This window comes from Tursiops truncatus, chromosome 12 (genome assembly GCF_011762595.2).
Source record: "Tursiops truncatus isolate mTurTru1 chromosome 12, mTurTru1.mat.Y, whole genome shotgun sequence".
NCBI lineage: Eukaryota > Metazoa > Chordata > Mammalia > Artiodactyla > Delphinidae > Tursiops > Tursiops truncatus.
The window spans coordinates 62835310-62858459 of NC_047045.1; the positions used below are offsets into that span (position 1 = coordinate 62835310).

Below are 23150 nucleotides of genomic sequence, written 5' to 3' on the forward strand. Positions count from 1 at the left end.
CATGGTTGAAGTAGAAATATTAACATTAAATTCTAATAGGGAGTGGTTGCAAGGCTATAGCAAAAACATACCATAGAAAGAATATGGAGGTTAAAAAATAAAATGTTAGCACGTTGTGGATGGAAACTTTTTCTTCTTACCTATTCAGTGCAAATGCATAATGAAACTTCACATGGTGATGGGAGGCCAAATCAAAGGTTGGCAGCTTTTCTAAAGTCTCTACGAGCTTCACAATAGAATCATAGTCCTTTGAAACAAGAGGAGAATAACATAGAATTAAACCATTGGGAGAAAGTCCTGACAATGAAATGCCTTTGGCCAGCCAGCTACCTGAATCTGAGAAGGGCATTTAAAAAATGAACTAGAACCCACGGAATACTCTGAAGAATCTAAAACCAAGAAGAAACTGTTTGTTTGTTTGTTTAAATAAGGGGTTTGGATTATATAGATAAAACATTAGAAATATTGAGTTACCACATCTGACCTAAAAAACAATAAACCATCTAACATGGTAATGCTACATTGTCTAAATATGGGTGGTTTACTTCTCCCTGGAGCCAGATTCCTGGTATGCAGGGTCTTATCCATTACTTTCAGGGAAATAATTTCCAAAATATCAAGGACATGGAGCAACCAATTGAACTTCTGTGATAAGTAACAGAACTATTCCGTTTCAACACAAGTAAGCTCTCTAGTCATGGAATCCTAAGTGCCACACTTTTTCCACGTATGTGAATCTTTGTTGTCCACATGAAGCTTTACTCGGGCCTGAAAGGTTGGGAATAAGAAACCAGAAGTCGCTTAAAGTTTACTGTAAAACTCCAATAGCAAATCCCCAACTCAGAGAGGATTTCATTCTACTTACCATAATTTAAAAATTTTAAGACATCCCGATAAAAATAATATTGCATGTTCATGCTTTACTTTATATGTTTTTTAAGTTATTTTTATAATTAATCAATTGCACATTTCATACTTCTATCTAGTTAGGCCCAGCACTATTAATTTCAAGCAACACAAATTCCAAGAGTAAGAGAGATGTCTGGAAAGCTCTAAAAATTTCTGCTCTTTGCCAAAACAAAGCTTTCACTTATTGACTGATGGGTGTGCCGGAGGCTAATGGAATAGAACAGGCTGTCTGCAGATTAGCTATGCATGCAAATTTTTCTTTTTGTTCTTTTGGAGGAAAAAGTCAGACCTTTACCGTACAAGTCTTTCACAATCACTGATGGTTAACTTATATGAGTCTGTTTCATTTATCATAAAATCTCTGGATGGAAAGCTTAGGAGAGTCAATAAAAAATTACATGTAGTGACATGAATGACTTAATAGCTAACTAAAACTGGATATTAACACTCCCTCATTCTTCCAACGTGCTACATGACAAAGACGTGACTTTGAGCAGCTTCTCACCTGGATATCTCTGTAGGAAAGTAACAGATTTATGACAATATCTGCTGTCAGGACTTCAATATTATCCACTCGCTGTCGAATTCTTGCCAATTCAACTGCCAGTTCTTTACCAGTGTATAAGTTACGAGCTTTCCTGATATCATTGAGTATAGATTCCCGGAAATACTGGCTGGTGGGAAAACACACATTTTTTGGAGTTAATATTAGAAAGGATTTCAATGAAAAGCAATGATCTTATAAGGAAACGGATGACATCTGCAGCACTCGTACCTTTCAGTTCGTTAAGATGCACAGAATGAACACCTTATCTATCTGGTATTATTTAAAAACTGGGGCATCCTATTCTTTTACACTCTGCCTTGCTTCAGTAAGAATTAAAGGTAAAGACACTCCAAGATAATGAATTTTCCAAGACCCTGCAATGTACCACTTAAAATGCTAAAACTTTATTTTTCATTTTACTGTTTTGAGTAGAAATTGTTCTAAATAAATTAGGTGTGCCTGTGATTTGAACATAATATAACATTTTCCTTCTGATCCAGCATCATCATTTATCAACCTAAATGATTGCTCTTAACTAAAATATAATAGTGCTTTCAGCAATTTTTAGAGAGTTCTTGTCCTTACACTAAAAGTCTCTGGACATTTATTCAGATAATATTTCTGTACTTTGAATATATTTTTAGCTCTACCATTTCTACAACACAGTTAACAGTCTTTTTTTTTTTTTCTGATTTCAAGTTGTTCTCCTCTGAATAAAGTGGACAAAATACAAGAGGTGGACTAGGCAGCATCTATTTTATCCACTTAGAGGGTTTTATATATTTTTCCCTGGTTCTTGGTTGAGCACTGCATGTAAGAAACATCTGATAAGTTGCACAAATAAATGAAGTAGATGAACTTCATTATCACCACCAAATAGCATTACTAAACTTTACCTGCAACTTGCTTGTGCCACCTTCAAAAGTTGAATGAAACGATCCACAAGAGGTAAGCAGATGGGTCCAAGGAGCAGCTCGAAGTTCGGCTGCATGAGCTCTGTCAAGCCCTTCATGAAGCTGCTGTCACAGCAGTAGACCTTGTTGTGTGGAGTTATCATGTAGGGAATAAATGTGTAGTTCCCAGTGCACATCTGTGGAAAGAGGAGGCGCCAGAAGGTGCTGAGCCGGCCTGCAGACTCCACACTGACGTAACCCTAAATCCTACATTTAAATAATAATCCTGAATGTGAAGGTAGATTTTTAAAAACCTCATTTCCTATTTAATGACCTATGGAAACGGAAATCTCTTCCAATTTCTTTAATTCCTTACTTCAAATAATTAGGACTTTACAGATGATGAAAAAAAGCATGGCACAGTTTCTATCAATTGATTAAATATTTATTCACCGTTTCTCATGGCTAAGGCAAAATGATATATGCTGTAGGTAAAACAGGGTAGCTTAAAACACAGCCTTTGGCCTTCAGGGAACTTAAACTTTAGTCAGAGAGACACAGCATAAATACATGGAAATGATAAGAGCTAACATTTCAGGGCTGCCCACGTGACAGCAATGTGTGAGTGATGCCAGGATAAACTGCTCCCCTCCAGGCTGCTCTATCACAGTCGTGGCTCCATTAGTGTCCCAGTTACTAAATCTAGAGACCCTGAAGTTATCCTCGATGCTTCCATTTCCTTCCATAGCCTATCAAAGTCCTGTCTATTCCGCCTCCTACTGGTCCATTTCCCTCCATCTTCTCTGCCAACACTGCAGACCATGCCACCAACATACCTGGTCCGAGCCATTGTAATTGGCTTTTAGCTGGGCTCTCTGCTTCTCTTCTTGCCCATCAATCTATTTTCTACCCAGCTGTCAAAGTGATCTTTCAACAACCTATATCAGATGACTTCCCTCAGGTGCTTCAAGCCCCCTCGTTTGCTCCTGGCATGAAGATAAAACAGGTCACTGTAGCCTACAAGGGCTTGACTATCCAAACACTCCCTCTCTCTCCAGCCTCAGCCTGTGCCACTCTCCGCTCACTCAGCACCGCCTTCTGTCCGCTCCCGATGATGCCAAGTGAGGGTGCACTAGTGCAAACAAAAGTGGAGGTGGGAAGTGTAAAGGAGAAATTGAACTGGACACCCCTGAGTAAGCGAGTCTTAACCAGAGCTTAGGGCTCAGGGAAGGAGAAGTGAATAGATAAGGGTTTCAAACTCTATATGCTGGGCAGTGGGAATCATGGAAGGATTCAGAGCAGGAAAGAAAACATAAACAAAGTTGTGCATTTTGACAGTCTGGCCAGAAAACGGAAAGAACTGAAAGAGAAAGAAACGAGATTTAAGGAAATTAGGTGGGAAGCTACAAAGCATGACCAGATTGACAGCAGCAACAGTGGACGTGTGCACTTGACTTCAAGAAGAAAAAATCATGGAGACCAGCCAGCTGATTACAGATATTGAGAGAGATGAAGAGGAAGGCATCAAAGGTGACTCTACCATTGTAAATGGGGCTCCTTAAAGAAGAGTGGGATCCTTAACAAAAAGCAAGAATTCAGGAGGCGGAACCAGACTTAATTATTTATGAACAGATTACACTCGGGGGCACTTGATACGTATCAGGTAACGAATTATACACAGAGCCTGACTTCCAGTTAAAGTATGAGAAGAACTTCAAGTGGGTGAGATTTGATTTGGCGTGGGTAGGGTGACATGCACACTTTTGAAAGGTTGGGATTTAAGGGGAACAGGACATCTAAAGGGGTAATGTCCAAAACAGAGTTGGACATGTGTGATTGGAATGTAAAAGAGTTTCAAGCCAAAATACAGACCTGGTGATTCTCTGGCATGGCTGAATCTGAGGAAATGGGAGAGACCTCTAAGAGAAAAATCCAGAGAGAAAGCAAAAAGCAGGGGGCTGAAAACTAGAATGAGATGGGTGGAAAACTCTATTTATCACTGTTCTAGGGAGTCCAGAAGCCCAAATTATTTGTTCCATGTCAGAATTACAGAGAACGAGGCATCACTTCTCTTATCCTTTGAACTAAACAAATGAGAGCAAACATTTATTCACCTTGGCATGTGCCGGGGAATGAATGGCCATACATTCACAACAGCCCACTGAGGGAGGGGATCTTGTCTCCATTTTACAGGTGAGGGTTCAGGTAAGGCTTGGCAAGGTCACACAGCTGGGCTGTGATGTGTCTGGGACTCCAGTCCAGGAACTCCTTCTCCAGAGGGCCTGCCATTATGGCTTGGGGGCTGGGCACCCTCCCGCCTGGCCTTGACCTGCCGGCACATCAACCCCTTTGCCTCAGGTCACCTTGCGTGGACCCCTGCAAGAGCCAAGTTACTGCCTTGTAGCAAACAGATGAGAAGTGTCAAATGCCCTTACGGCTAGGTTTAATTATTTATGAACATGTTATCCTTTGAGACACTTGTATTTCAGGTAATGAAGCTGAAACTGGACGTGACTTCCATTTAAAGTGCGAGAAGAACCTCCAAAGGTTGAGATTTGATTTTTAAATCAAGCACATTAAATTGTTCCTTTTGCAAGTTCTCCTTCATGGACCAATAATTGGAAGACTAGTGGGGAAGAGGAAAAATAAACATATCCTGCTACTAAAATGTTACCAAGATCCCACAGCAGGTCCACCATTTTAATCCTTTTACCCAAGCTACTGTCTAAACAGAAAAGAAAGGCAAGTATATCAAGAGATTGCTTTCCAAAGTTTCTGGAGCTTGAACTATGAGGGAGCTATATAAAAGAGCCACAGAATCAAATACTCTTGTTTTATATAAGCACTTGGACTCAAAATTACAAAGAAAGGCTCTGAATCTTCTAAGTCACAAAATAAGGACAAACAGATGAGAAGCCAATAAACCAGAAAAGCACTTTTAGAGTTTCTTCTGCTGCTGGATAAAGTTCTGTATCCTCAAAAGCCTTAATACCATGTGTATCTGTGTATAAGACATGAACCAGGACACATTATTACTGAGAGACTGGATATTGGGGGATAATGCATCTGTGTAAAACTAATTCTATCAGATGTCTGGGTGTGTGTTGAGCAGCAGGCGGGTAAAGAGAGAAAATGAGAGTCATGCAAACAGCAGAGGAAATCAGATTCCTGAAACTGTCTTCAAACCCCATGGGATGAGGTTTCAGAATCCTTGCTGAAGGTATTCAGCATGCTAAGGCTTTCCCAAGTTCCTGGCCTCACTGCTCTTTTTGGAGTCTCTTCCCTATGCTTCTAAGGCAATATTTTTTTTCAATGTCCCATTGTTTATGGCCAAAAAAGGGGGAGAGCAGTAAACAGCAGGAGGCACATGGATGCTTCTAGGCCCGAGCTGAGAGCCAGCCCAGCGAGCATGCAGCAGGGAGAAAGTGTGAGTGCGGGGAGCGGGGAGCGGGGAGTGGACTTCAGATTGTTTTTTTTAAATTAATTAATTAATTAATTTTAAAATCTTTATTGGAGTATAATTGCTTTACAATGTTGTCTTAGTTTCTGCTGTATAACAGAGTGAATCAGCTACATGTATACATATATCCCCATATCTCCTCCCTCTTGCATCTCCCTCCCACCCTTCGTGTTTTTTAAAAAGATAACAGCTGCTGAGAAAAGCACTTTTTCAAAATGATGAACACTAATAATAAGGGAACATTTATTTCCCAAGCTGGCTCACGTATAACTTAGAAATATCATTACTGCAATTTCTTTTTACAGATTGCTACCAAACCCCGAGTTTGAAATAAATAATAATCCAAAGCAAATAAAAACAATGACTGTGTGATCAAGAAAAGACATTTTAAGTGCAACAACTGTCTTTTATTAATAAGATACTAATTCTAAAATATTTAAACCTACTTCTTGAAAAAGAAAGACCACAGCACATTTCTTTACATTTCAAAATACTAAGGCATGATCATAAAATAACAAGGCTGATCTCTCCGGCCCATGCTTGTTTTCATGGCCATAAAAACACAGAGCTCACAATCTAAGTGTGTTCTCTCCGATTACCTTCACTGCTTGTTTTAAAAAATAATAATGCCAATTCTGTTTTTCAATTTTTAAAGGTTACATAAAGGTGAACATAAGTATGTATGGAAAATGAATTAACCTGGGAAGATATGCTCTCAGCAGTCAAACATATTGAAACATATGCTCAAAATACTCAACTTTTGAGAAGGACACCCAGCACCAGAAACACAGCAGCTTACTCAAGTCAATGGGTGACTTGTTCATAACGTGCAGTGTAGGGTCAACTTATAAACCTGCTTCCCCACACATCCAACCCATCACTGGGCATGATTAGCTCTTCCCTGCCATTCAGGTAAATGCCACCTCCTCTGAAAGACCTTCCATCCCCGCTTGAGGGAAGGGGCGCCCACTCTTTGGCACACACGACCTTATGTTAATTTCTAATTTGTTTGTTTGCTTATTTGCTTGACCTTCTCCCCCAGCAAGACTCTGGCACTTCTCAGTTGTTGTCTCCTGAGACAGTTATGAATGGGCTGTCTCTACTTTCAGCCTTCACAGTGAGTCTCTTGTGGCACCAAGCCCAAAACCTGGCACACAGTTCATGTTCCATCAACATTTGCTTCACAAAATCTGTTACACCGAATTGATGCATGCAGCAGTAATTGTTCATTTCCTGTTGAGATGTGAAGAATGAGTTTATCATGGCAACATTATTTATGCTGCAATGAGTCTCTGATCTGAACTCTTAAATCTTTATCTCTTAAATTTCCAATCTAAGGGAAATTTACCCATTGTAATTTTAATCTTATCCTCATCTTAAATGGAATCATGTGCAGATCTTTATGTAGTATGTTATTTCCACTCTAAGTTTCAGAGATACATTCTTTAAGGTTTTAAATACTGGCTTACCTTCCAAAATGAAAAACCACTGGCATAACAAGGCTGATTTCAGAATATATTATAATTATCTTTCATGCATTTAAAAATTTTTAAATTTATTTTTATCACTTTTTAACTTTTGTTTAATTCTGTGTGGAGGGTAAGAACTTTGAAGTGTGGTTTCAAAGGTCTTAAAGTGTGGTTTACAAGACTTAGGAACTTGGACTTCCCTGGTGGCACAGTGGTTAAGAATCTGCCTGCCAATGCAGGGTACACGGGTTTGAGCCCTGGTCCGGGAAGATCCCACATGCCGTGGAGCAACTAAGCCCGTGCGCCATAACTACTGAGCCTGTGCTCTAGAGCCCGCAAGCCACAACTACTGAGCCCGTGTGCCACAACTACTGAAGCCCGCACACCTAGAGCCCATGCTCCACAACAGGAGAAGCCATCGCAATGAGAAGCCCGCGCACCACAATGAAGAGAAGCCCCCTCCTTGGGCTTCCCTGGTGGCACAGTGGTTGAGAGTCCGCCTGCCGATGCAGGGGACACGGGTTCGTGCCCCGGTCTGGGAGGATCCCACAGGCCGCGAAGCGGCTGGGCCCGTGAGCCATGGCTGCTGAGCCTGCGCATCCGGAGCCTGTGCTCCGCAACGGGAGAGGCCACAACAGTGAGAGGCCCGCGTACCGCAAAAGAAAAAAAAAAAAAAAAAAAAGAGTAGCCCCCACTCGCCACAGCTAGAGAAAGCCCGTGGGCAGCAATGAAGACCCAATGCAGCCAAAAATAAATAAAAAATAAATAAATTTAATTTAAATAAAAGAATAGAATGTGTGTGATATTATAAAAGAAACAAAAGGACTTAGGAACTTAAGTCAGTACCAATATAAAGATGATAGAGGTATGTATATATCAATATATGGATACAAATCTCCGTATGTGTGTGTGTACATGTGTATATATGTGTGTATATGTATATTTATAATTTGTATATATAGTTTATATATATAGTGTATATATAGACATAGAAATCTATATATGTATATATACAGATAGACATACATATACGTGTATGTATATATGCTGCTTTAGTAACACTCATAATTACACAAAATTGAATATAGTATGGAAATTTTTTTCTAAAACATAATTATATATAGAAGAAAACAGGTATCAGTGTCATCTCCCATTAGTATAAAGTTTCACTATAAAGCAATATTTATGTAAAATAACCCATATTTATATTGATATGTTAGAAATTCTAAAGAGGAAAAAAAGAAATAGAAATTAATAATTGTGGAAATGGAAAATATACCAGAGATCAGTTTGATGGAAAAGAAAAGATAAAAAAGTTTCTGGAAGGGTTAAGTAAAATACTCACAGTATTCTTCTGGCAAATGATTTCCTGAAAAATGAGAAAAGAGAAAAGTAAAGCAGAAGTTAATACAAAATTAATTCAACTAATTAATTAAAATATTCTATGTAGAAAAATTTGTATTAACAATTTTATTATTTATTAATTTAGCAATTGGAAATTTAAAATATGAACAGAAGGTGTAGAGTAAGCTTCTGCATCTAAGTTTACAATCTGATGGAGGAGACAAGAATGCACAAAGGTACCGTCTACAGTTGAAGGAAAACAGCATAAAACGTAGAATCCAAAACCGGAATAACAAAAACATCATTTCTGCAGCGTATGTATGTGCAGAATTATCTTATAGCTACAATCTTTTTGGGAAGAGATTTAAACGAGTTTGCTTTCCCAAAGCACAATCTCACTTATGCCCTGGGAAGAAACGTAGCAGCATGCGTGGAATAAAGCTGGAAGTAAAGGGCATTGGCTACTTGTCAGAGTGGGCAAATCCACATGTAGACAATAAGAACATCTGACAATAACTAGTCATAAATATTGTTACGTATTGTTCCATAAAAAGTGAAATGTGATAAATACACTGCAGGCAGTGTCCCTATCTTCTAGGCTGTGAGAAATAAGTGAGATCATGCAAATAACGTGGCTATACCGTGTCTGGTGTATACAAAGTTCCCAATAAAGCTAGCTAACATATTATTATTCCTAGACTTTAAAATGACTAGAGACGTGGAAGAGACAATCTAGAAGAGCCTGTGGCATAAGGGCTTCACTGAGGTTGGGGAATCATGATTTAGGAAGGAGAGATGGGACAGTGTTTTGGAAAAGATGGCATGTATGTTGCCATGGAAACAGGAAATGTAAGGCATTCGTGGAGCCTAAAGGGTGGTCCATCTGGCCAAGAAGAGGAGCCAGCTCAGGGGAGGTAAGAGAGGAGCAGAGGAGGAACGCAAGGCCCAGGGGACCAGCTGTCATTCATCCCAGGATCAATATGGCGCAAAAGGGAACCTAGGAAGGCTTTCGCTTGGAGCAGCATGTAAGATTTTTGAATGTTTATGGGTAACAGATGAGGAAACAAAAATCTATAGAGGAAGGAATTGTGCAGCGTAATTGTGAGAGTCATAAAGATGTATATAAAATACTAAAAGAGACCCATCGATACCTCACAATCTTGCTGATGAAAAAAGAACATACACACATTTATAAAGAAACATTATAAGCCTGTACGCGCAGGCATGTATGCACACACATGCTACACCCAAAGAGCTATACTGTAGCAAGGGCTGGGGTTTCTAAGAGGAGGATGTTCCTAGAGTTTGAGGAAGGCTGAAAAGATCATCAGAGAAGGCGGAACTCAAGAGGAGCCAAGAATAGGTCACACGTTCCAAAGGCGAAGCAGGGAGGTGGAGATCCAGGCCAGAGGACTTAGGAGCCACAAAGGCCCATTTAGGGAACAATAAATATTATTACTGGGGGCTAAAGAAAACAGATCATTTCGAGAAGTACAGAAGAGAGAAATAAAGGGGTACTTGGAAAAGATCTTGAATTCAATCATTGGGCTAAAACAGAAAGTTCATTTTGGCACACATTGATAATATTAGACAGTTATCTGGGGCCTTATTGAAGAAGGCCTTGAATGTCAAAATAAAGTACTTTGTTGTGTGGGCATTTGGGCATATGACAGTAAAAGTGGTTTTTTTTAGGTGAATGATATACATAAAGAAGTATCAGCACACACAAGGACATTGTTTGTAAAAGCAAAGGTTTGGAACACGAATGTTCCATCAACTAGAAACTGGCTGAATAAACTATGGTCCCTCCATATGATGGAATACAATGCAGCTGAACAAAGGATGAGGAAGTTCTCTACAGAGTGATATGGAAAGGTCTCCAAGATATACTGCTAAGTGAACAAAAGCAAAGGACAGAATGGTTGTTACCCTATGCTCCTATTTATGTATATAAAAGGGAGAAAAAGAAAATTCTAATTTGTGTATTTCAAAAATCTCTCTGGAAGAATATACAAGAAACTATTAACAGTGGTTGCCAATGGAGAGGGGAGCTGGCTGGCTGGGGGACAAGGATGGGAGCATGACTTTTCACTAACATATCCTTTGCACTTATAAATTTTTGTATCAGGTGAATGCATTACCCAAGAAAGACAAATAATTAAAAGGTAAACATTGTTAAAGTTTTAAAAATATGAATTAGATAGTGGTATTTAGTATTGGATGGGACAAAGCACTTAGGTAGCTATTGCAAAGCTCAGGGATGCCAAAATAAGGACTTGGACAATGGTGGTGCCCTGGGGGATGGAAATTAAGAGACAAATGAGTGATGTTGTTGAGGAAGGTTGAAAGTGGCTTTTCCCACAGTGTTTCACAGGTGGTTAATGCATCTCTCCACCCATCCATACACACACACACACACACACACACACACACACACACACACACACACGGTTCATGAAGAACATAAATAGGAAAATGTTGGATAATCACAAAGACAGGAACATAGCATGCGGGATTTTCCAAACAATTTATGGAGCATCTCTCCAGAGTAGCAAACTACACCTTTTCCTGAGATAGGCATGTCCTTCTCTCATCTCTCTAAGTAAAAAAACAAAAGAACAAACAAAACACACCCTTATCTTCATCCTGTACCACACAGCATGCTCTGCGAATAGCATAAGAAACCTGTTCTCTGTGAAGCAGGCCTTGACTGCCTTCAATGACACCTAACCTCCTAACAGAAACAGGTGATGTCCTTATTTTTGCCCTCATGACCCCTCATACGGACCTCTATGAAGCACTGCATGTACGACATTGCAAATATTGCTTCATACAATTCTCCTATCCTACAGCATGAGTTCCTTGGATGCAAGAGCCTTGTTTAGTTCATATTTGTATCCCCACTGATTGCCTAGCAGATTGCAGGGCATATAGTTGGTGCTCAATAAAAGGATGAATACATTAATTAGTTAACGAATGTATAAAATACTGGACTATGAATTAGGATAGATACGTGTAAGTCTTGGCTCTTCTCCTGAGTGGCCACGTGCCATTTCACCTCTCTCTAATATAACACACGAAGAATTGGATTGAGTGATCGCTGGTCCCTTCCAACTCTGTATTCTATCATTTACTTTTAGCTAAAGGCCTATCAGAGTCAGCACTGTCCTTGTGCCAGTGGAAGGAGAGATGTCCTCATGCCCAGCACAGGAGCCACTCTACCATGATTTCTGTTTGGTGCATCTGGCACAGAAATGGAGGTGGTGATGAAGGGATCTGTGGTGAGGGCTGAGTGCGCTGAAGCCTCCCCTCTGCTTGGCACCATAGGAAATAACCACAGCTGCTACTGGCCTACAGCCAACACGTTATGTCTTCCTGAAGAATTGCTCACTGAAGTAATAACCCTCTTACATGTCTTCTTTGCTTTCATTTCAGGTAATGCGTGCATTATAACAAATTCTAAAACTATATTAAATCACTCCTATAGCAATCTACTGAATTCTTATGAACGCTTGCTCATGTTTTATAGAAGCTAACTGGATACAAATGGCTCTCTTGAAGGAGAGTTTACTTACAGCTTACAATGCAACCTTAAAGGAGGTATCAACTATAAGAAAGAAAGGTACTATTTGTGCATTTTAACTCAGTACAAATAAATAGCAAACAAGACCTCAGAAGGTATCTAACTACTGAGGTAGAATAGTGAATGTTTAATCTGTGCTAAATCCACTGAAGGAAAAAAAGGACGAAGGGAATAAATTTAAGAGGCAACTGCAATATTTCACATCACTTCATGGAAACTTTTCACCTAAAGTGCCTAGAAATGAAAAAAATAGAAGTCAACATAAATTCCAGTTCCTTACCAGTGAAATGTTTCTGAAGATACATTACCCCACTACAACTCTGTTCTTGCCTAAAGCCTTTAGGGGGCTTTTGATCAGTGCGCTCACTGGCCGTAACAGAAACATCCTCAAATGTTTTTTCAATACTCCAGGACCCTTTGATAAGCAACCCCAGAAGCAAGACAAATGAGACAATCTAGCCTAGGTCTCATTCCAAGGGAAGACAAAGACAACTTTTGAGAGCTATTTGGGACAATGTAACATTGAAGAGGTCATCGTAAGGATAAATAAATGGAGAGTCCCCCAAACTGGAAAGTTTCTGTGACTAACATTTAGGTAATTACAGCCAGAAGTAGGAAGTGGGAACAGCTGGTGTGAGGTTGCCAAGTCAAATGGACTCAGGGTGGAAGAAACAGAGTTAGCAACCAGGATCTGTTTCCTGAAAGAAAAGAAAGAAGAGGGCTGGGAGTTCTTGGCCAGGAAAAAAGACCATGGCTCCCCTGCTGGTGACCTTCTAGGTCTTCTCTTCTGATATATCCTTCTGTCCCAGTGGAACGTGGCTAGTTTTCTACTAAAGTTAGGAAAAAAGGAATCTTTTTTGTACTCCCCACCTCCATCCTTTTACCTGATTTCAATGCTTCAAAGCTAAACAAAGAAATATCAGACGGGCTGCTGTGAACACCACGGGCCTCACTGAGAAGGTGGGACTCATCTTTACCCTTCCACATGCTGAGCGGGCTTAGGAAGAACACGCCAACACAGGTGTCACAGAACTGGCTCATCTTTAAAGTTAGGGAACTAAGTAGACTTGTGCTTACATGTTATGCTTACATAAAAGCTCCAGTTAAAAAAAAAATCTAACAACAACCTGGAACATCATATTTTTAACGGACATATGAAATCTGTGGACAGACTTAGAGGGAAATGTACCTGATGACAAGTCCAAGAATATGGCGCTTGTCCTGCTCTGACACTTATTAACTGTGTGTGCCTCTAAGTCATTGCATCCCTGTGGGTTTAGTTCTCATCTGTAAAGAAAGCATCTTCTATCTGTTCAATCTACACAGTAACTTGTCTATCTCATTGGGTCATTTTGAAAGACCAAATGAAATAAGTTTATGAGAGACCTTCAAGTGTTTTAAAGCCATAGGCAATATGAGGTATTAATACTATCAAAGCAGACAACCCCAACTCAATTCCCACCGTTATCAGATACAGAGGCATCTTGTACCAGTGTTGTTCATGATCATGGGGAAGAACACATCATGATCATGGGTAAGACATATGAGCAACTGTCAATAAAAACAACCTGTACCAAAAATCAGGTTAAATTATACCCAGGCTGGAAAGTAATCCTAAAAGAAATTCTAGACTTTCTTCTCTTCCTCTATTACTTTTGTTTCAAGTTAAAAATAATTTATCTTGGTGGGAGAACTCTACTGTAAGTAGATACATATCTTCAAACAGCTGAAGAGTGACATTTTATACGTTCAGCATTTGAAAGAGCTTCTTAACGCAAACTTCTTATAATGTGTTGTTATTATTAAAATCAACTTCCTCTTTTTTGTCATTAGCTGTTTCTTTCAGCAATGCCTAATTGGATCATATTATTCAAGTACAAGTATTTCTCAAAAAACAAACTGTATTGTTGCAAAGTTAAAACATAATGAATTTCGGCACAGTAAATTACATTTTACACATAGATTTCAGTAAAAATTTCAAGGATGCATTCTAAAAGGACTCAAATAGGATGATGGGTTGCAGTGCCACAAAGATCAACTTCCACAGAAAGAATCAATTATTTATAATGAACAAAAGGGAACAGAATCCAGCAAGCCTTGCCCCATTGGGTGAGAGTTAGGAGGCTTTCAGACTCACACCTTCTGTGTGCAGAGGTATTCCTTCTTGCTTTTTAAGGTATTCAAACTCATGGTCCTGTGATGAAAGTCTCTACAAATGAAGAGAATACCTGGTGCCAACCCAGAGATATGACGTCATCTTCCATTCACTATGTAGCATAGATTCCCTTCTCCCTTTGACAAAATGAAAATAAGAGGCTAGAAACAATGGGATGGGGGAGGGTAAAGGAGGAATTAGGAAGGAAAGCAAGGGCATACTTTATCCAGTATACAGATAATTCCTTTGAAGATGTAATATTGCTAATTGACATCAAAGAAAACTGGATTTTCTAGTCTCAAGCCCTTTCCCCAACCTCAGGGATTCAACAACTGGAAATCAATTCCTGCTAAAGAAATCATTCATCTAGTCTGTCAGTTCAAGATCTTGAGAGAAAATCTTGATACAGCAGTGCTCACAGGTATTTCTTAGCTGTTCCTCCCCAAAATTGTCTCTTTTTCTTCCCCCAATTTGACATGGAATTATTATAGCTCAGGTGAAAGTTAGATAATTTCTGGAGTAAGTAAAACAAAAGAACAAGACTATTTTTTTCTCTCAACAGAAAAAAAAATCTTTCCATGAAATATTAAAAAGTGTATGTGGGGGTTTCCCTGGTGGCACAGTGGTTGAGAGTCTGCCTGCCGATGCAGGGGACACGGGTTCGTGCCCCGGTCCGGGAAGATCCCACATACCGCGGAGCGGCTGGGCCCGTGAGCCATGGCCGCTGAGCCTGCGCGGCCGGAGCCTGTGCTCCGCAGCGGGTGAGGCCACAACAGTGAGAGGCCCGCATACCGCAAAAAAAAAAAAAAAAAAGGGTATGTGATGGCTAAGTTGAACAGGGGAGATGCAGAATGCCATGGTTTACAAATCAACGGTTAGTTATCAAGTAAGCAAGACACTTGTGAAAATGTCCAGGAGCAGCGCTGTTATATGGGGCAGGGCCAACATTCACAAATCGTTAGACTACTTTATAGGATCATATTCTCAAATGACTTTTTTCCCTAATACTTACTGTGTACTTTGTACCACTGACTAAGTTAAGTGCTATTTTAGAGTGCTGAAAAGAATGCAGTAAAAATTCATTATTAAACTAAAGAATCATAAACCTTTGGGAAAATAACAAATTTTAATTTCATACGCAATTCAGTCTAAAACTAAACTCATCTTAGTTACTTATCTTGGTAAGGGAGATAAAACTTTAAGAAAAGGAAGCAGTGGTATAAGACGAAAAAAAAGTTTCATGGGTTTAAGAACACTCTAGAATCTGAGCAAATTTGCCAAATACATGTAAAAATTTAACTTAAGTTCAAGGTATTTATAACAAAAATTACCTTGATCACCTCACCAATTTACTAGAAACTGGTATAATCATCAAAATTTACAACATGGACATCACTGCCTGCTCTTTGCAAAACTATAACCATTTGCTTCAGGTGGAAATGAATGATTACCAGAAAAACAGACAATGTCCAATTTCTCATATATAAGCACTAAAGGAGATTGGGTCTCTCTGTATCTACAGATATACATCATGGGTCTAGGTACCATGGAACTGTTTGAATGAGCAACTATGGTAGTTCTCAAGGTTCATCCATGTTGTAACATGTGTCAGAATTTCCTTCCTTTTTAAGGCTGAATAATGTTCCATTGTATGTGTATACCACATTTTGTTTTATCCATTCATCCACTGATAGACATTTAAGTTGCTTCCATCTTTTGGCTATTGTAAGTAATGCTGTTATGAACATGGGTGTACAAATATCTCGTGTAGGTACTATATTCAGTGAGATCTTGAAGGATTAAGCATGTAGATAGACTGCTGTAGAGAACAGTTTATGAAAGCAAATCCCATCTGGAAAGTGACTTTTCAAGCAATGGCTACAGAGACTTCCCTGGTGGCGCAGTGGATAAGAATCTGCCTGCCAATGCAGGGGACACGGGCTTGATCCCTGGTCCGGGAAGATCCCACATGCCGCAGAGCAGCTAAGCCCGTGCGCCTCAACTACTGAAGCCCGCACGCCTAGAGCCTATGCTCTGCAATAAGAGAAGCCACCACAATAAGAAGCCCGCGCACTGTAATGAAGAGTAGCCCCTGCTCACTGCTGCAACTAGACAAAGCCCACGTGCAGCAACAAAGACCCAACACAGCCAAACTAAATAAATAAAGGATCCCTGGACCAATTAAAAAAAAAAAAAAGCAATGGTTACTCCCCTTTGAAAATACAACTAAATTTGTAACCATACAACTAAATTTCTTGAATAAGGAATAATCTCACATAATCATTAAGCTTCAACACAAGCTGTGTCACCACTAACTGATGCGTATATCAGTCTCTAGACAAAGATTTATTCTGCAATGGACAAAATGGGAATAAAGCCTATCCTAGTGCAGAAAGAAAGATCCAAATGCATGTGAGGCTTTCTAACCACAGCTAGAACATTAGAAAAAAGAAACTAAAAAAATATTTTGAGATTCAAATGCCCAAAATACATGTAAATTATCCTGATGGCTACAGGAAATAACAGAGTATAACAACTTTTTCATTTAAAAAGGTTAATTATGAAATATTTCAAGTATATAAAAATATAAAACTTAATCATACACTCCTTTAGCACAGCAAAGAAAACCACCAACAAAACAAAAAGGCAACCTACTAAATGGGAGAAGATAATTGCAAATGATATATCTAATAAGGGATTAATATCCAAAATACATAAAGAACTCATACAACTCAATATTAAAAAAACCTGATAAAAAATGGGCAGAGGGCTTCCCTGGTGGTGCAGTGGTTGAGAATCTGCCTGCTAATGCAGGGGACACGGGTTCGAGCCCTGGTCTGGGAGGATCCCACATGCCGCAAAGCAACTAGGCCCGTGAGCCAGAACTACTGAGCCTGCGCGTCTGGAGCCTGTGCTCCGCAACAAGAGAGGCCGCGATAGTGAGAGGCCCACGCACCGCGATGAAGAGTGGCCCCCACTTGCCACAACTAGAGAAAGCCCTCGCACAGAAATGAAGACCCAACACAGCCAAAATAAATAAATTAATTAATAAACTCCTACCCCCAACATAAAAAAAAGAACAAAATAAAAGATATCTGTAACTTTAAAAAAAAAAAATGGGCAGAAGATCTGAAAAAGACATTTTTGAAAAGAAGACATACAGATAGTCAACAAGCACATGAAAAGATGCTCAACATCACTAATCATCAGGTAAATGCAAATCAAAACTACAATGAGATATCACCTCAGACCTGTCAGAATGGCCATCATCAAAAGACAACAAAGTGTTGGCAAGGATGTGGAGAAAAAGGAACCCTCATTCACCGTTGGCAGGAATGTAAATTGGTGTAGCTTCTGTGGAAACAGTATAGAGGTTCCTCAAAAGAACTACCATATGATCCAGCAATTCCACTTCTAGGTGTTTATCTGAAGAAAATGAAAACTAATTTGAAGAGATATATGCACCCCCAAGTTCACTGCAGCATTATTTCCAATAGCCAAGATACAGAAACAAGATACAGAATCTAGATGTCTATCAATAGATGAACAGATAAAGAAGATGTGGTACATACATATGTTTATATATGTACAATGGAATACTACTAAGCCATAAAAAGAATGAAATTGTGCCATTTGCAACAACATGGATGGAGCTAGAGAATATTTATGCTGAGTGCAGTAAGTCATACAGAGAAAGACAAGTACCATATGATTTCATTTATGTGCAGAATTAAAAAACAGAACAGGCAAACAAACAAGACAAAACAGAAACAGACTGATAGATACAGACAACAAACTGATGGTTGCCAGAGGGGAGGGGCGTGTGAAGATGGGGAAAATAGGTAAAGGGGATTAAGCGGTACAAACTTCCAGTTATAAAATAAATAAGTCTTGGGGATGTAGTATACAGCATAGGGAATACAGTCAATAACACTGTAATGTACTTTGTGTAGTGACAGATGGTAGCTAGACTTATGGTGATCATTACTATGCTGCACACCTGAAATTAATACAGTATTGTAAGTTAATTATACTTCAATTTTAAAAATTTAAAATAAAACTTTTTCACACACCTATGCATGTACCACCTAGTCTTAGAAATATAATATTACATATATAGTTGAAGACTCCTGTCATCCCCTCTCAACTCTATGCCATTCCTATCCTTCAAAGAGGTAACTATTCTTAATTTATTTATAATTCCCATACATACTTCTATCCTTTTATAATATAAATGTATAAAAAAATTGTCCTTCATGTCATTACATTTTGTATAGATGGCACTATACTGTACACAAGCTTCTATAATTTTTTTTCCCACAACACTCTTTATGAGATATATTGATAGTGGTACAGAAAGCTCTAGTTAATTCATTTTAAGTGCTCTATAAGATTCCATTAAATGACTATACCAGAAAGTAGTTATTCATTCTTCTGTTGATAGATATTTACCAATTCCTCTGGGGGAGAGGTTATTACAAACAATGTTAACATAAACATTCTTGATTATATCTCCTTATGCATGCTAAAGATTTTTTTTTACAGTATACATCTAGAGACAGAACTGCTGACTCTTGGTGATACGCTCATTTGATATTATAAGCTATTGCCAAATTGATCTTCAAAAGGTAGCGCCAACATACTCTCCCACCAGCAATGCATACGTTTTCCACTCTCTACAGCCTTGCCATTGGTATAATAAGGGCTTTTAATTGTTGGCTTTTAAGTGGTATTTCCTTGTTTTGTTTTGCTTTGTTTTTATATGAAACATTATTTAATGTGAGTGGGGAGTAGCCTAGAAAAAACAGAGGGAGCTAAACAAGGGAAAAGGGGGAAGAATCACAAGAATTAGAGCTGAGAGCAGTTGTTGTAAAGGAATTTCTGATGATAGAAGAAACGGTTCATTAAAACAACTTCCTCACTCTACACAACAGCCATTCATTTCTCCCAAGCCCTTTCTGATGACAGACGCATTCTGTGTATTGGCCCAACAACTTACTGGCCAATGGTGTCCAGACCTACTGTCCCGTTTACCGAGAGACCCCAAGGGAAGATCTGATAATTTCTCTGATGCACGAAATAAATCAGAAAACAACTGTTCCCAGCAATTTCTTATTTTCAAGCAAATGTAAATCTCAGCATTAAGAGTCTCACTAATAGGCACATAAGAAGTTTTCATGATACTTATCTAGAGAAAATTGTGAAAATTGTTATTACAATGCTAAGGAAAAAAAAAGACTATCTATCAACTTCCCTTTCTCAAAGTGCAACAATGATCTTTTTTTTGAAGAAAATTAAATATTTCTTGCTACAATAAGAGAGTACTTGTAATTTAAAATGACTATGAATCCTATTGCAAGTTCATGATTTGATTAGAATCTAAATGCTTTCATATGAAAACTCAGACATAGATTTTAAGTACTTATATGGTTCCTAACAATGATTTTTCAGAAACTTAAACTTAAAAAAAATTTTTCCTATGATTTCTTACTAAGAATTTGCTGCTAAAGAGAAACTGTTCTCTTCAACAAAGAGCAGTAGATGGAAATAAAACTGGTGCAGCTGTACTTTCTAGATGCCCGAAGAATCAACCTAAGTGCAGCTAGGTATGGGATAAGAATAACATTCTCATTCTGTCTTTGCCCTGTGAAAATAGGAAGATGCTTCGTTTTTATTTGGTTAATCCATACATAATATATTATTTGTAAATATCTCTTGTTCTGCCTTATTTCACAGCAGTTTTCCTTTCTGTTGGTAGATGGCAGGGATAACAGTTACACCTATAACTACCTGCAACAGAAATAAATTTTAAAAATTAAAAATACACACACACACACACACACACACACACAGACTTTCCTCAGTAGCAGAACCTGAGGAACTTCCATTGCTCAGAGACTGAAAAAAAAACACTTTCTACCCCAGAACTTTGTCCTCTGCAACCACATACCTATTTGGGCCAGGAACAAACTAAATAAGAAAATGGCAAAAGCTTAGGGAATACAGTCAATAACATACAGTCAGTGGAAGGAGGAAGACAAAAGAAGGGATGGATGTTGCATGGAACAACTCGGGACGTATGCTTGATGGGTTTTTCTAAGTGAACACAGTTAGCAGGAATGTCTGATATCCTTCTAACTAAAAGTAACTGCAACCAAGTTTAGTGGTTAAGGGGAACAGGCCTTGGAGTCAGGCAGACATGGTCCCAAATTTTCCATATCACCTTGGGCAAATGATTGAATTTGTTAAAGTCTCAGTTTGAAATCTTATAATTTGGTGATAGAATATATAGAATATATATAACCCAGGGACTTCCCTGGTGGTGCAATGGTTAAGAATCTTCCTGCCAATGCAGGGGACACAGGTTTGATCCCTGGTCCAGGAAGATCCCCCATGCTGTGGAGCAACTAAGCCCATGTGCCACAACTACTGAGCCCGTGCTCTAGAGCCTACGAGCCACAATTACTGAAACCTGCACGCCCAGAGCCCATGCTCTGCAACAGGAGAAGCCAACATAGTGAGAAGCCCGTGCACCGCAACAAAGAGTAGCCCCTGCTCACCACAACTAGAGAAAGCCCGCATGCAGCAACGAGGACCCAACGCAGCCATAAATAAATAAATAAATAAAATTTTTTTAAAAAAAGATTATATACCTCACAGGGATGTTTTAAGAATTAAATGTGAATATGTATGTGGGTAAAGCACTTAGTACCTAGCACATAGTAAGAGCTCAATAACAAGCAGCGATTATGTACAAGATAAATGAGTATATTTTAGATAGATAAGTCTCTTTAAAGAACTGTTTTATTCAAATACCAATAACACTTCTATACAAAGGCTGGCTGAAAGCAATTAAATAAATCAGTTTATTTGTCCCACACAAATTTCTGATAAGATTAGCTTTATCTCTTTCTCTCAAATGTAATTTAAAAAAATTTCCTTAGGAAAGGATGGCCATAAAATTAAATCACCAGATACCAGTAGGACAAGAATAAAAATAGTGTAGTGTGAAAAATGTCCAACACAACACTGCCTGCTGAAAATAAACAATGCAAAGAAAATAAAATAGCAGAATACAGAGTAAATAAAATAATCTCTTCATCAACTGCTAATATACGTTGTAAATAGTACCAAATCAAAATGTTTAATTAAAAATACGCCACCATGAAATGTATGATACATTAATTAAAGGGGTACATCTGGGGCAAAATTAAGTAGGGGGTGCTTAAAGAATTGTTCCAGGTGAAAGATAGATTTAGACGGAGTTGGGGAAAATCCCTTAGTACTATTTCAGAGTATTCTGGAAAGGGATAGCCTATAAATCCCCAGCACAATGCCTGGCATACAGCAAAGGTATTTGCTAAATGACACTCTGCAGATTTTTTAGAGAAAGTCGTATAAGCTTCAGATATTCAGATAAAAGCAAAATACTACTAAATTTTTTTTGGCTTGGATTTTGGGTTAGAGATCTTCATATTACCAATTCCTAAGCTACTGGAAGTATGGCTCTGGGTTTTAGGACTCCACGTTCCAAGGTTGGCTTTGATTTGGGAACTTGAAAGTATAGATGAGAAAAAGCCACGAAGAGGTAGATGGAAGTTTCGCAAAGGAAATGAATGATACCAGGTTCAGCATGAGTTATGTGCTGAACTGTTAGATGTTTTTCAAAGAATCACACAGTGGAGACTCACTTGGCCTTGCAAAAGCATTTTAGGCAATCTTTTTGGATGGAGGAAATACCCTCCTATCATTAAGTTCCTATAATGGAGAGAATGCCATGAGACATGCTGAATTTTGCAGACAAATACGGTAAGTTTTCCTTCCCCTTTTCCCACTTTAATTGAAATCATATCCCAGTGAAAGAGGATGGCAATTTTTGGTGATAGAGAATTTCTACTCAGAGTACTTTCAGTAGGCAGCGTATTTCTAGTTGGAGACAGGTGTGCCCAATGAAACCCCCAATGGTGACACAGCACGAGGGCTGTCCATACCTTATGCAATCTCCTCTTCTTTCTCCAGTGTGTACACTGACAACTTCCTATTAACAACAGTCTCCTCAACTGCAACTCCAATCACAGCTCAGAAATCAACACTAAGTTTTTCCCCTATCTGTGTATCATCAAATTTCCACATTGAATTCCAGATAAACCTCACAATGTAATTTGTCACTGTTACATACTTATTGGACTAACAAAAACATCCTTTCATAAACATACACTACTTGAATTTTTTTTTTTTTGGATGACGAAGAGTTATCCCTAAAACTCTGGTGCCTAGAGTAAATATTTAGTAAACAAGTGAGGTACCTTCAGGGACTGCAGAGAGTCTGAATTAGTATCACAGTAGAGGATGATGTTGTTGGCCATGCTGAAACTTTCTCTCACTCCAAGGTGGTAAAATAAAGACGGCTGCCGGAAGGCATCACTCATCTCCACCACGGCAATATCTGCAAACAGAAAACAAAGTCCCCCGAAAGGTGACACCTAAATAATGCCCAGTAAGCACTTTTCGGTTCCAGTTACTTAGTATTCAAAGAGGAAATGAGGAAACCATAGGGACTTTCCCTCTTCATTTACCACTGACTTTTTAATTAGCAGTTCTATCAGAAGTGGTTTTACAAACTGCAGTAAAACTGCACTTTTAAAACAATAAGGGGGTCATATAATTACTGGAAACTAAGGAGAGTCTGCAATAGTGGGAAGCAGGACTTATTCTCTCTGTTAAATTTCAACACTGAAAACAAGTTAACAAAGGTTCCAGAAGCAGATCCATGGGAAACAGAAGCAAGTA

The 23150-nt window shown here is 38.8% G+C and overlaps 1 protein-coding gene across 8 annotated transcripts in view; it reads right to left on the bottom strand.

Annotated features, from left to right (window-relative positions):
- Positions 1-23150, bottom strand: part of MAP3K5 (mitogen-activated protein kinase kinase kinase 5) — a 247245-nt gene that overhangs the window by 122749 nt on the left and 101346 nt on the right. For all 8 annotated transcript variants that reach the window (XM_073789644.1, XM_073789647.1, XM_019951636.3 and 5 more), the window contains 5 exons: positions 22667-22806; positions 8624-8647; positions 2353-2546; positions 1415-1583; positions 141-247 (listed from right to left, as the gene is read on the bottom strand). In XM_073789644.1, the coding sequence (XP_073645745.1) occupies positions 141-247; positions 1415-1583; positions 2353-2546; positions 8624-8647; positions 22667-22806 (634 nt within the window). The remainder of the gene's footprint in view (positions 1-140; positions 248-1414; positions 1584-2352; positions 2547-8623; positions 8648-22666; positions 22807-23150) is intronic.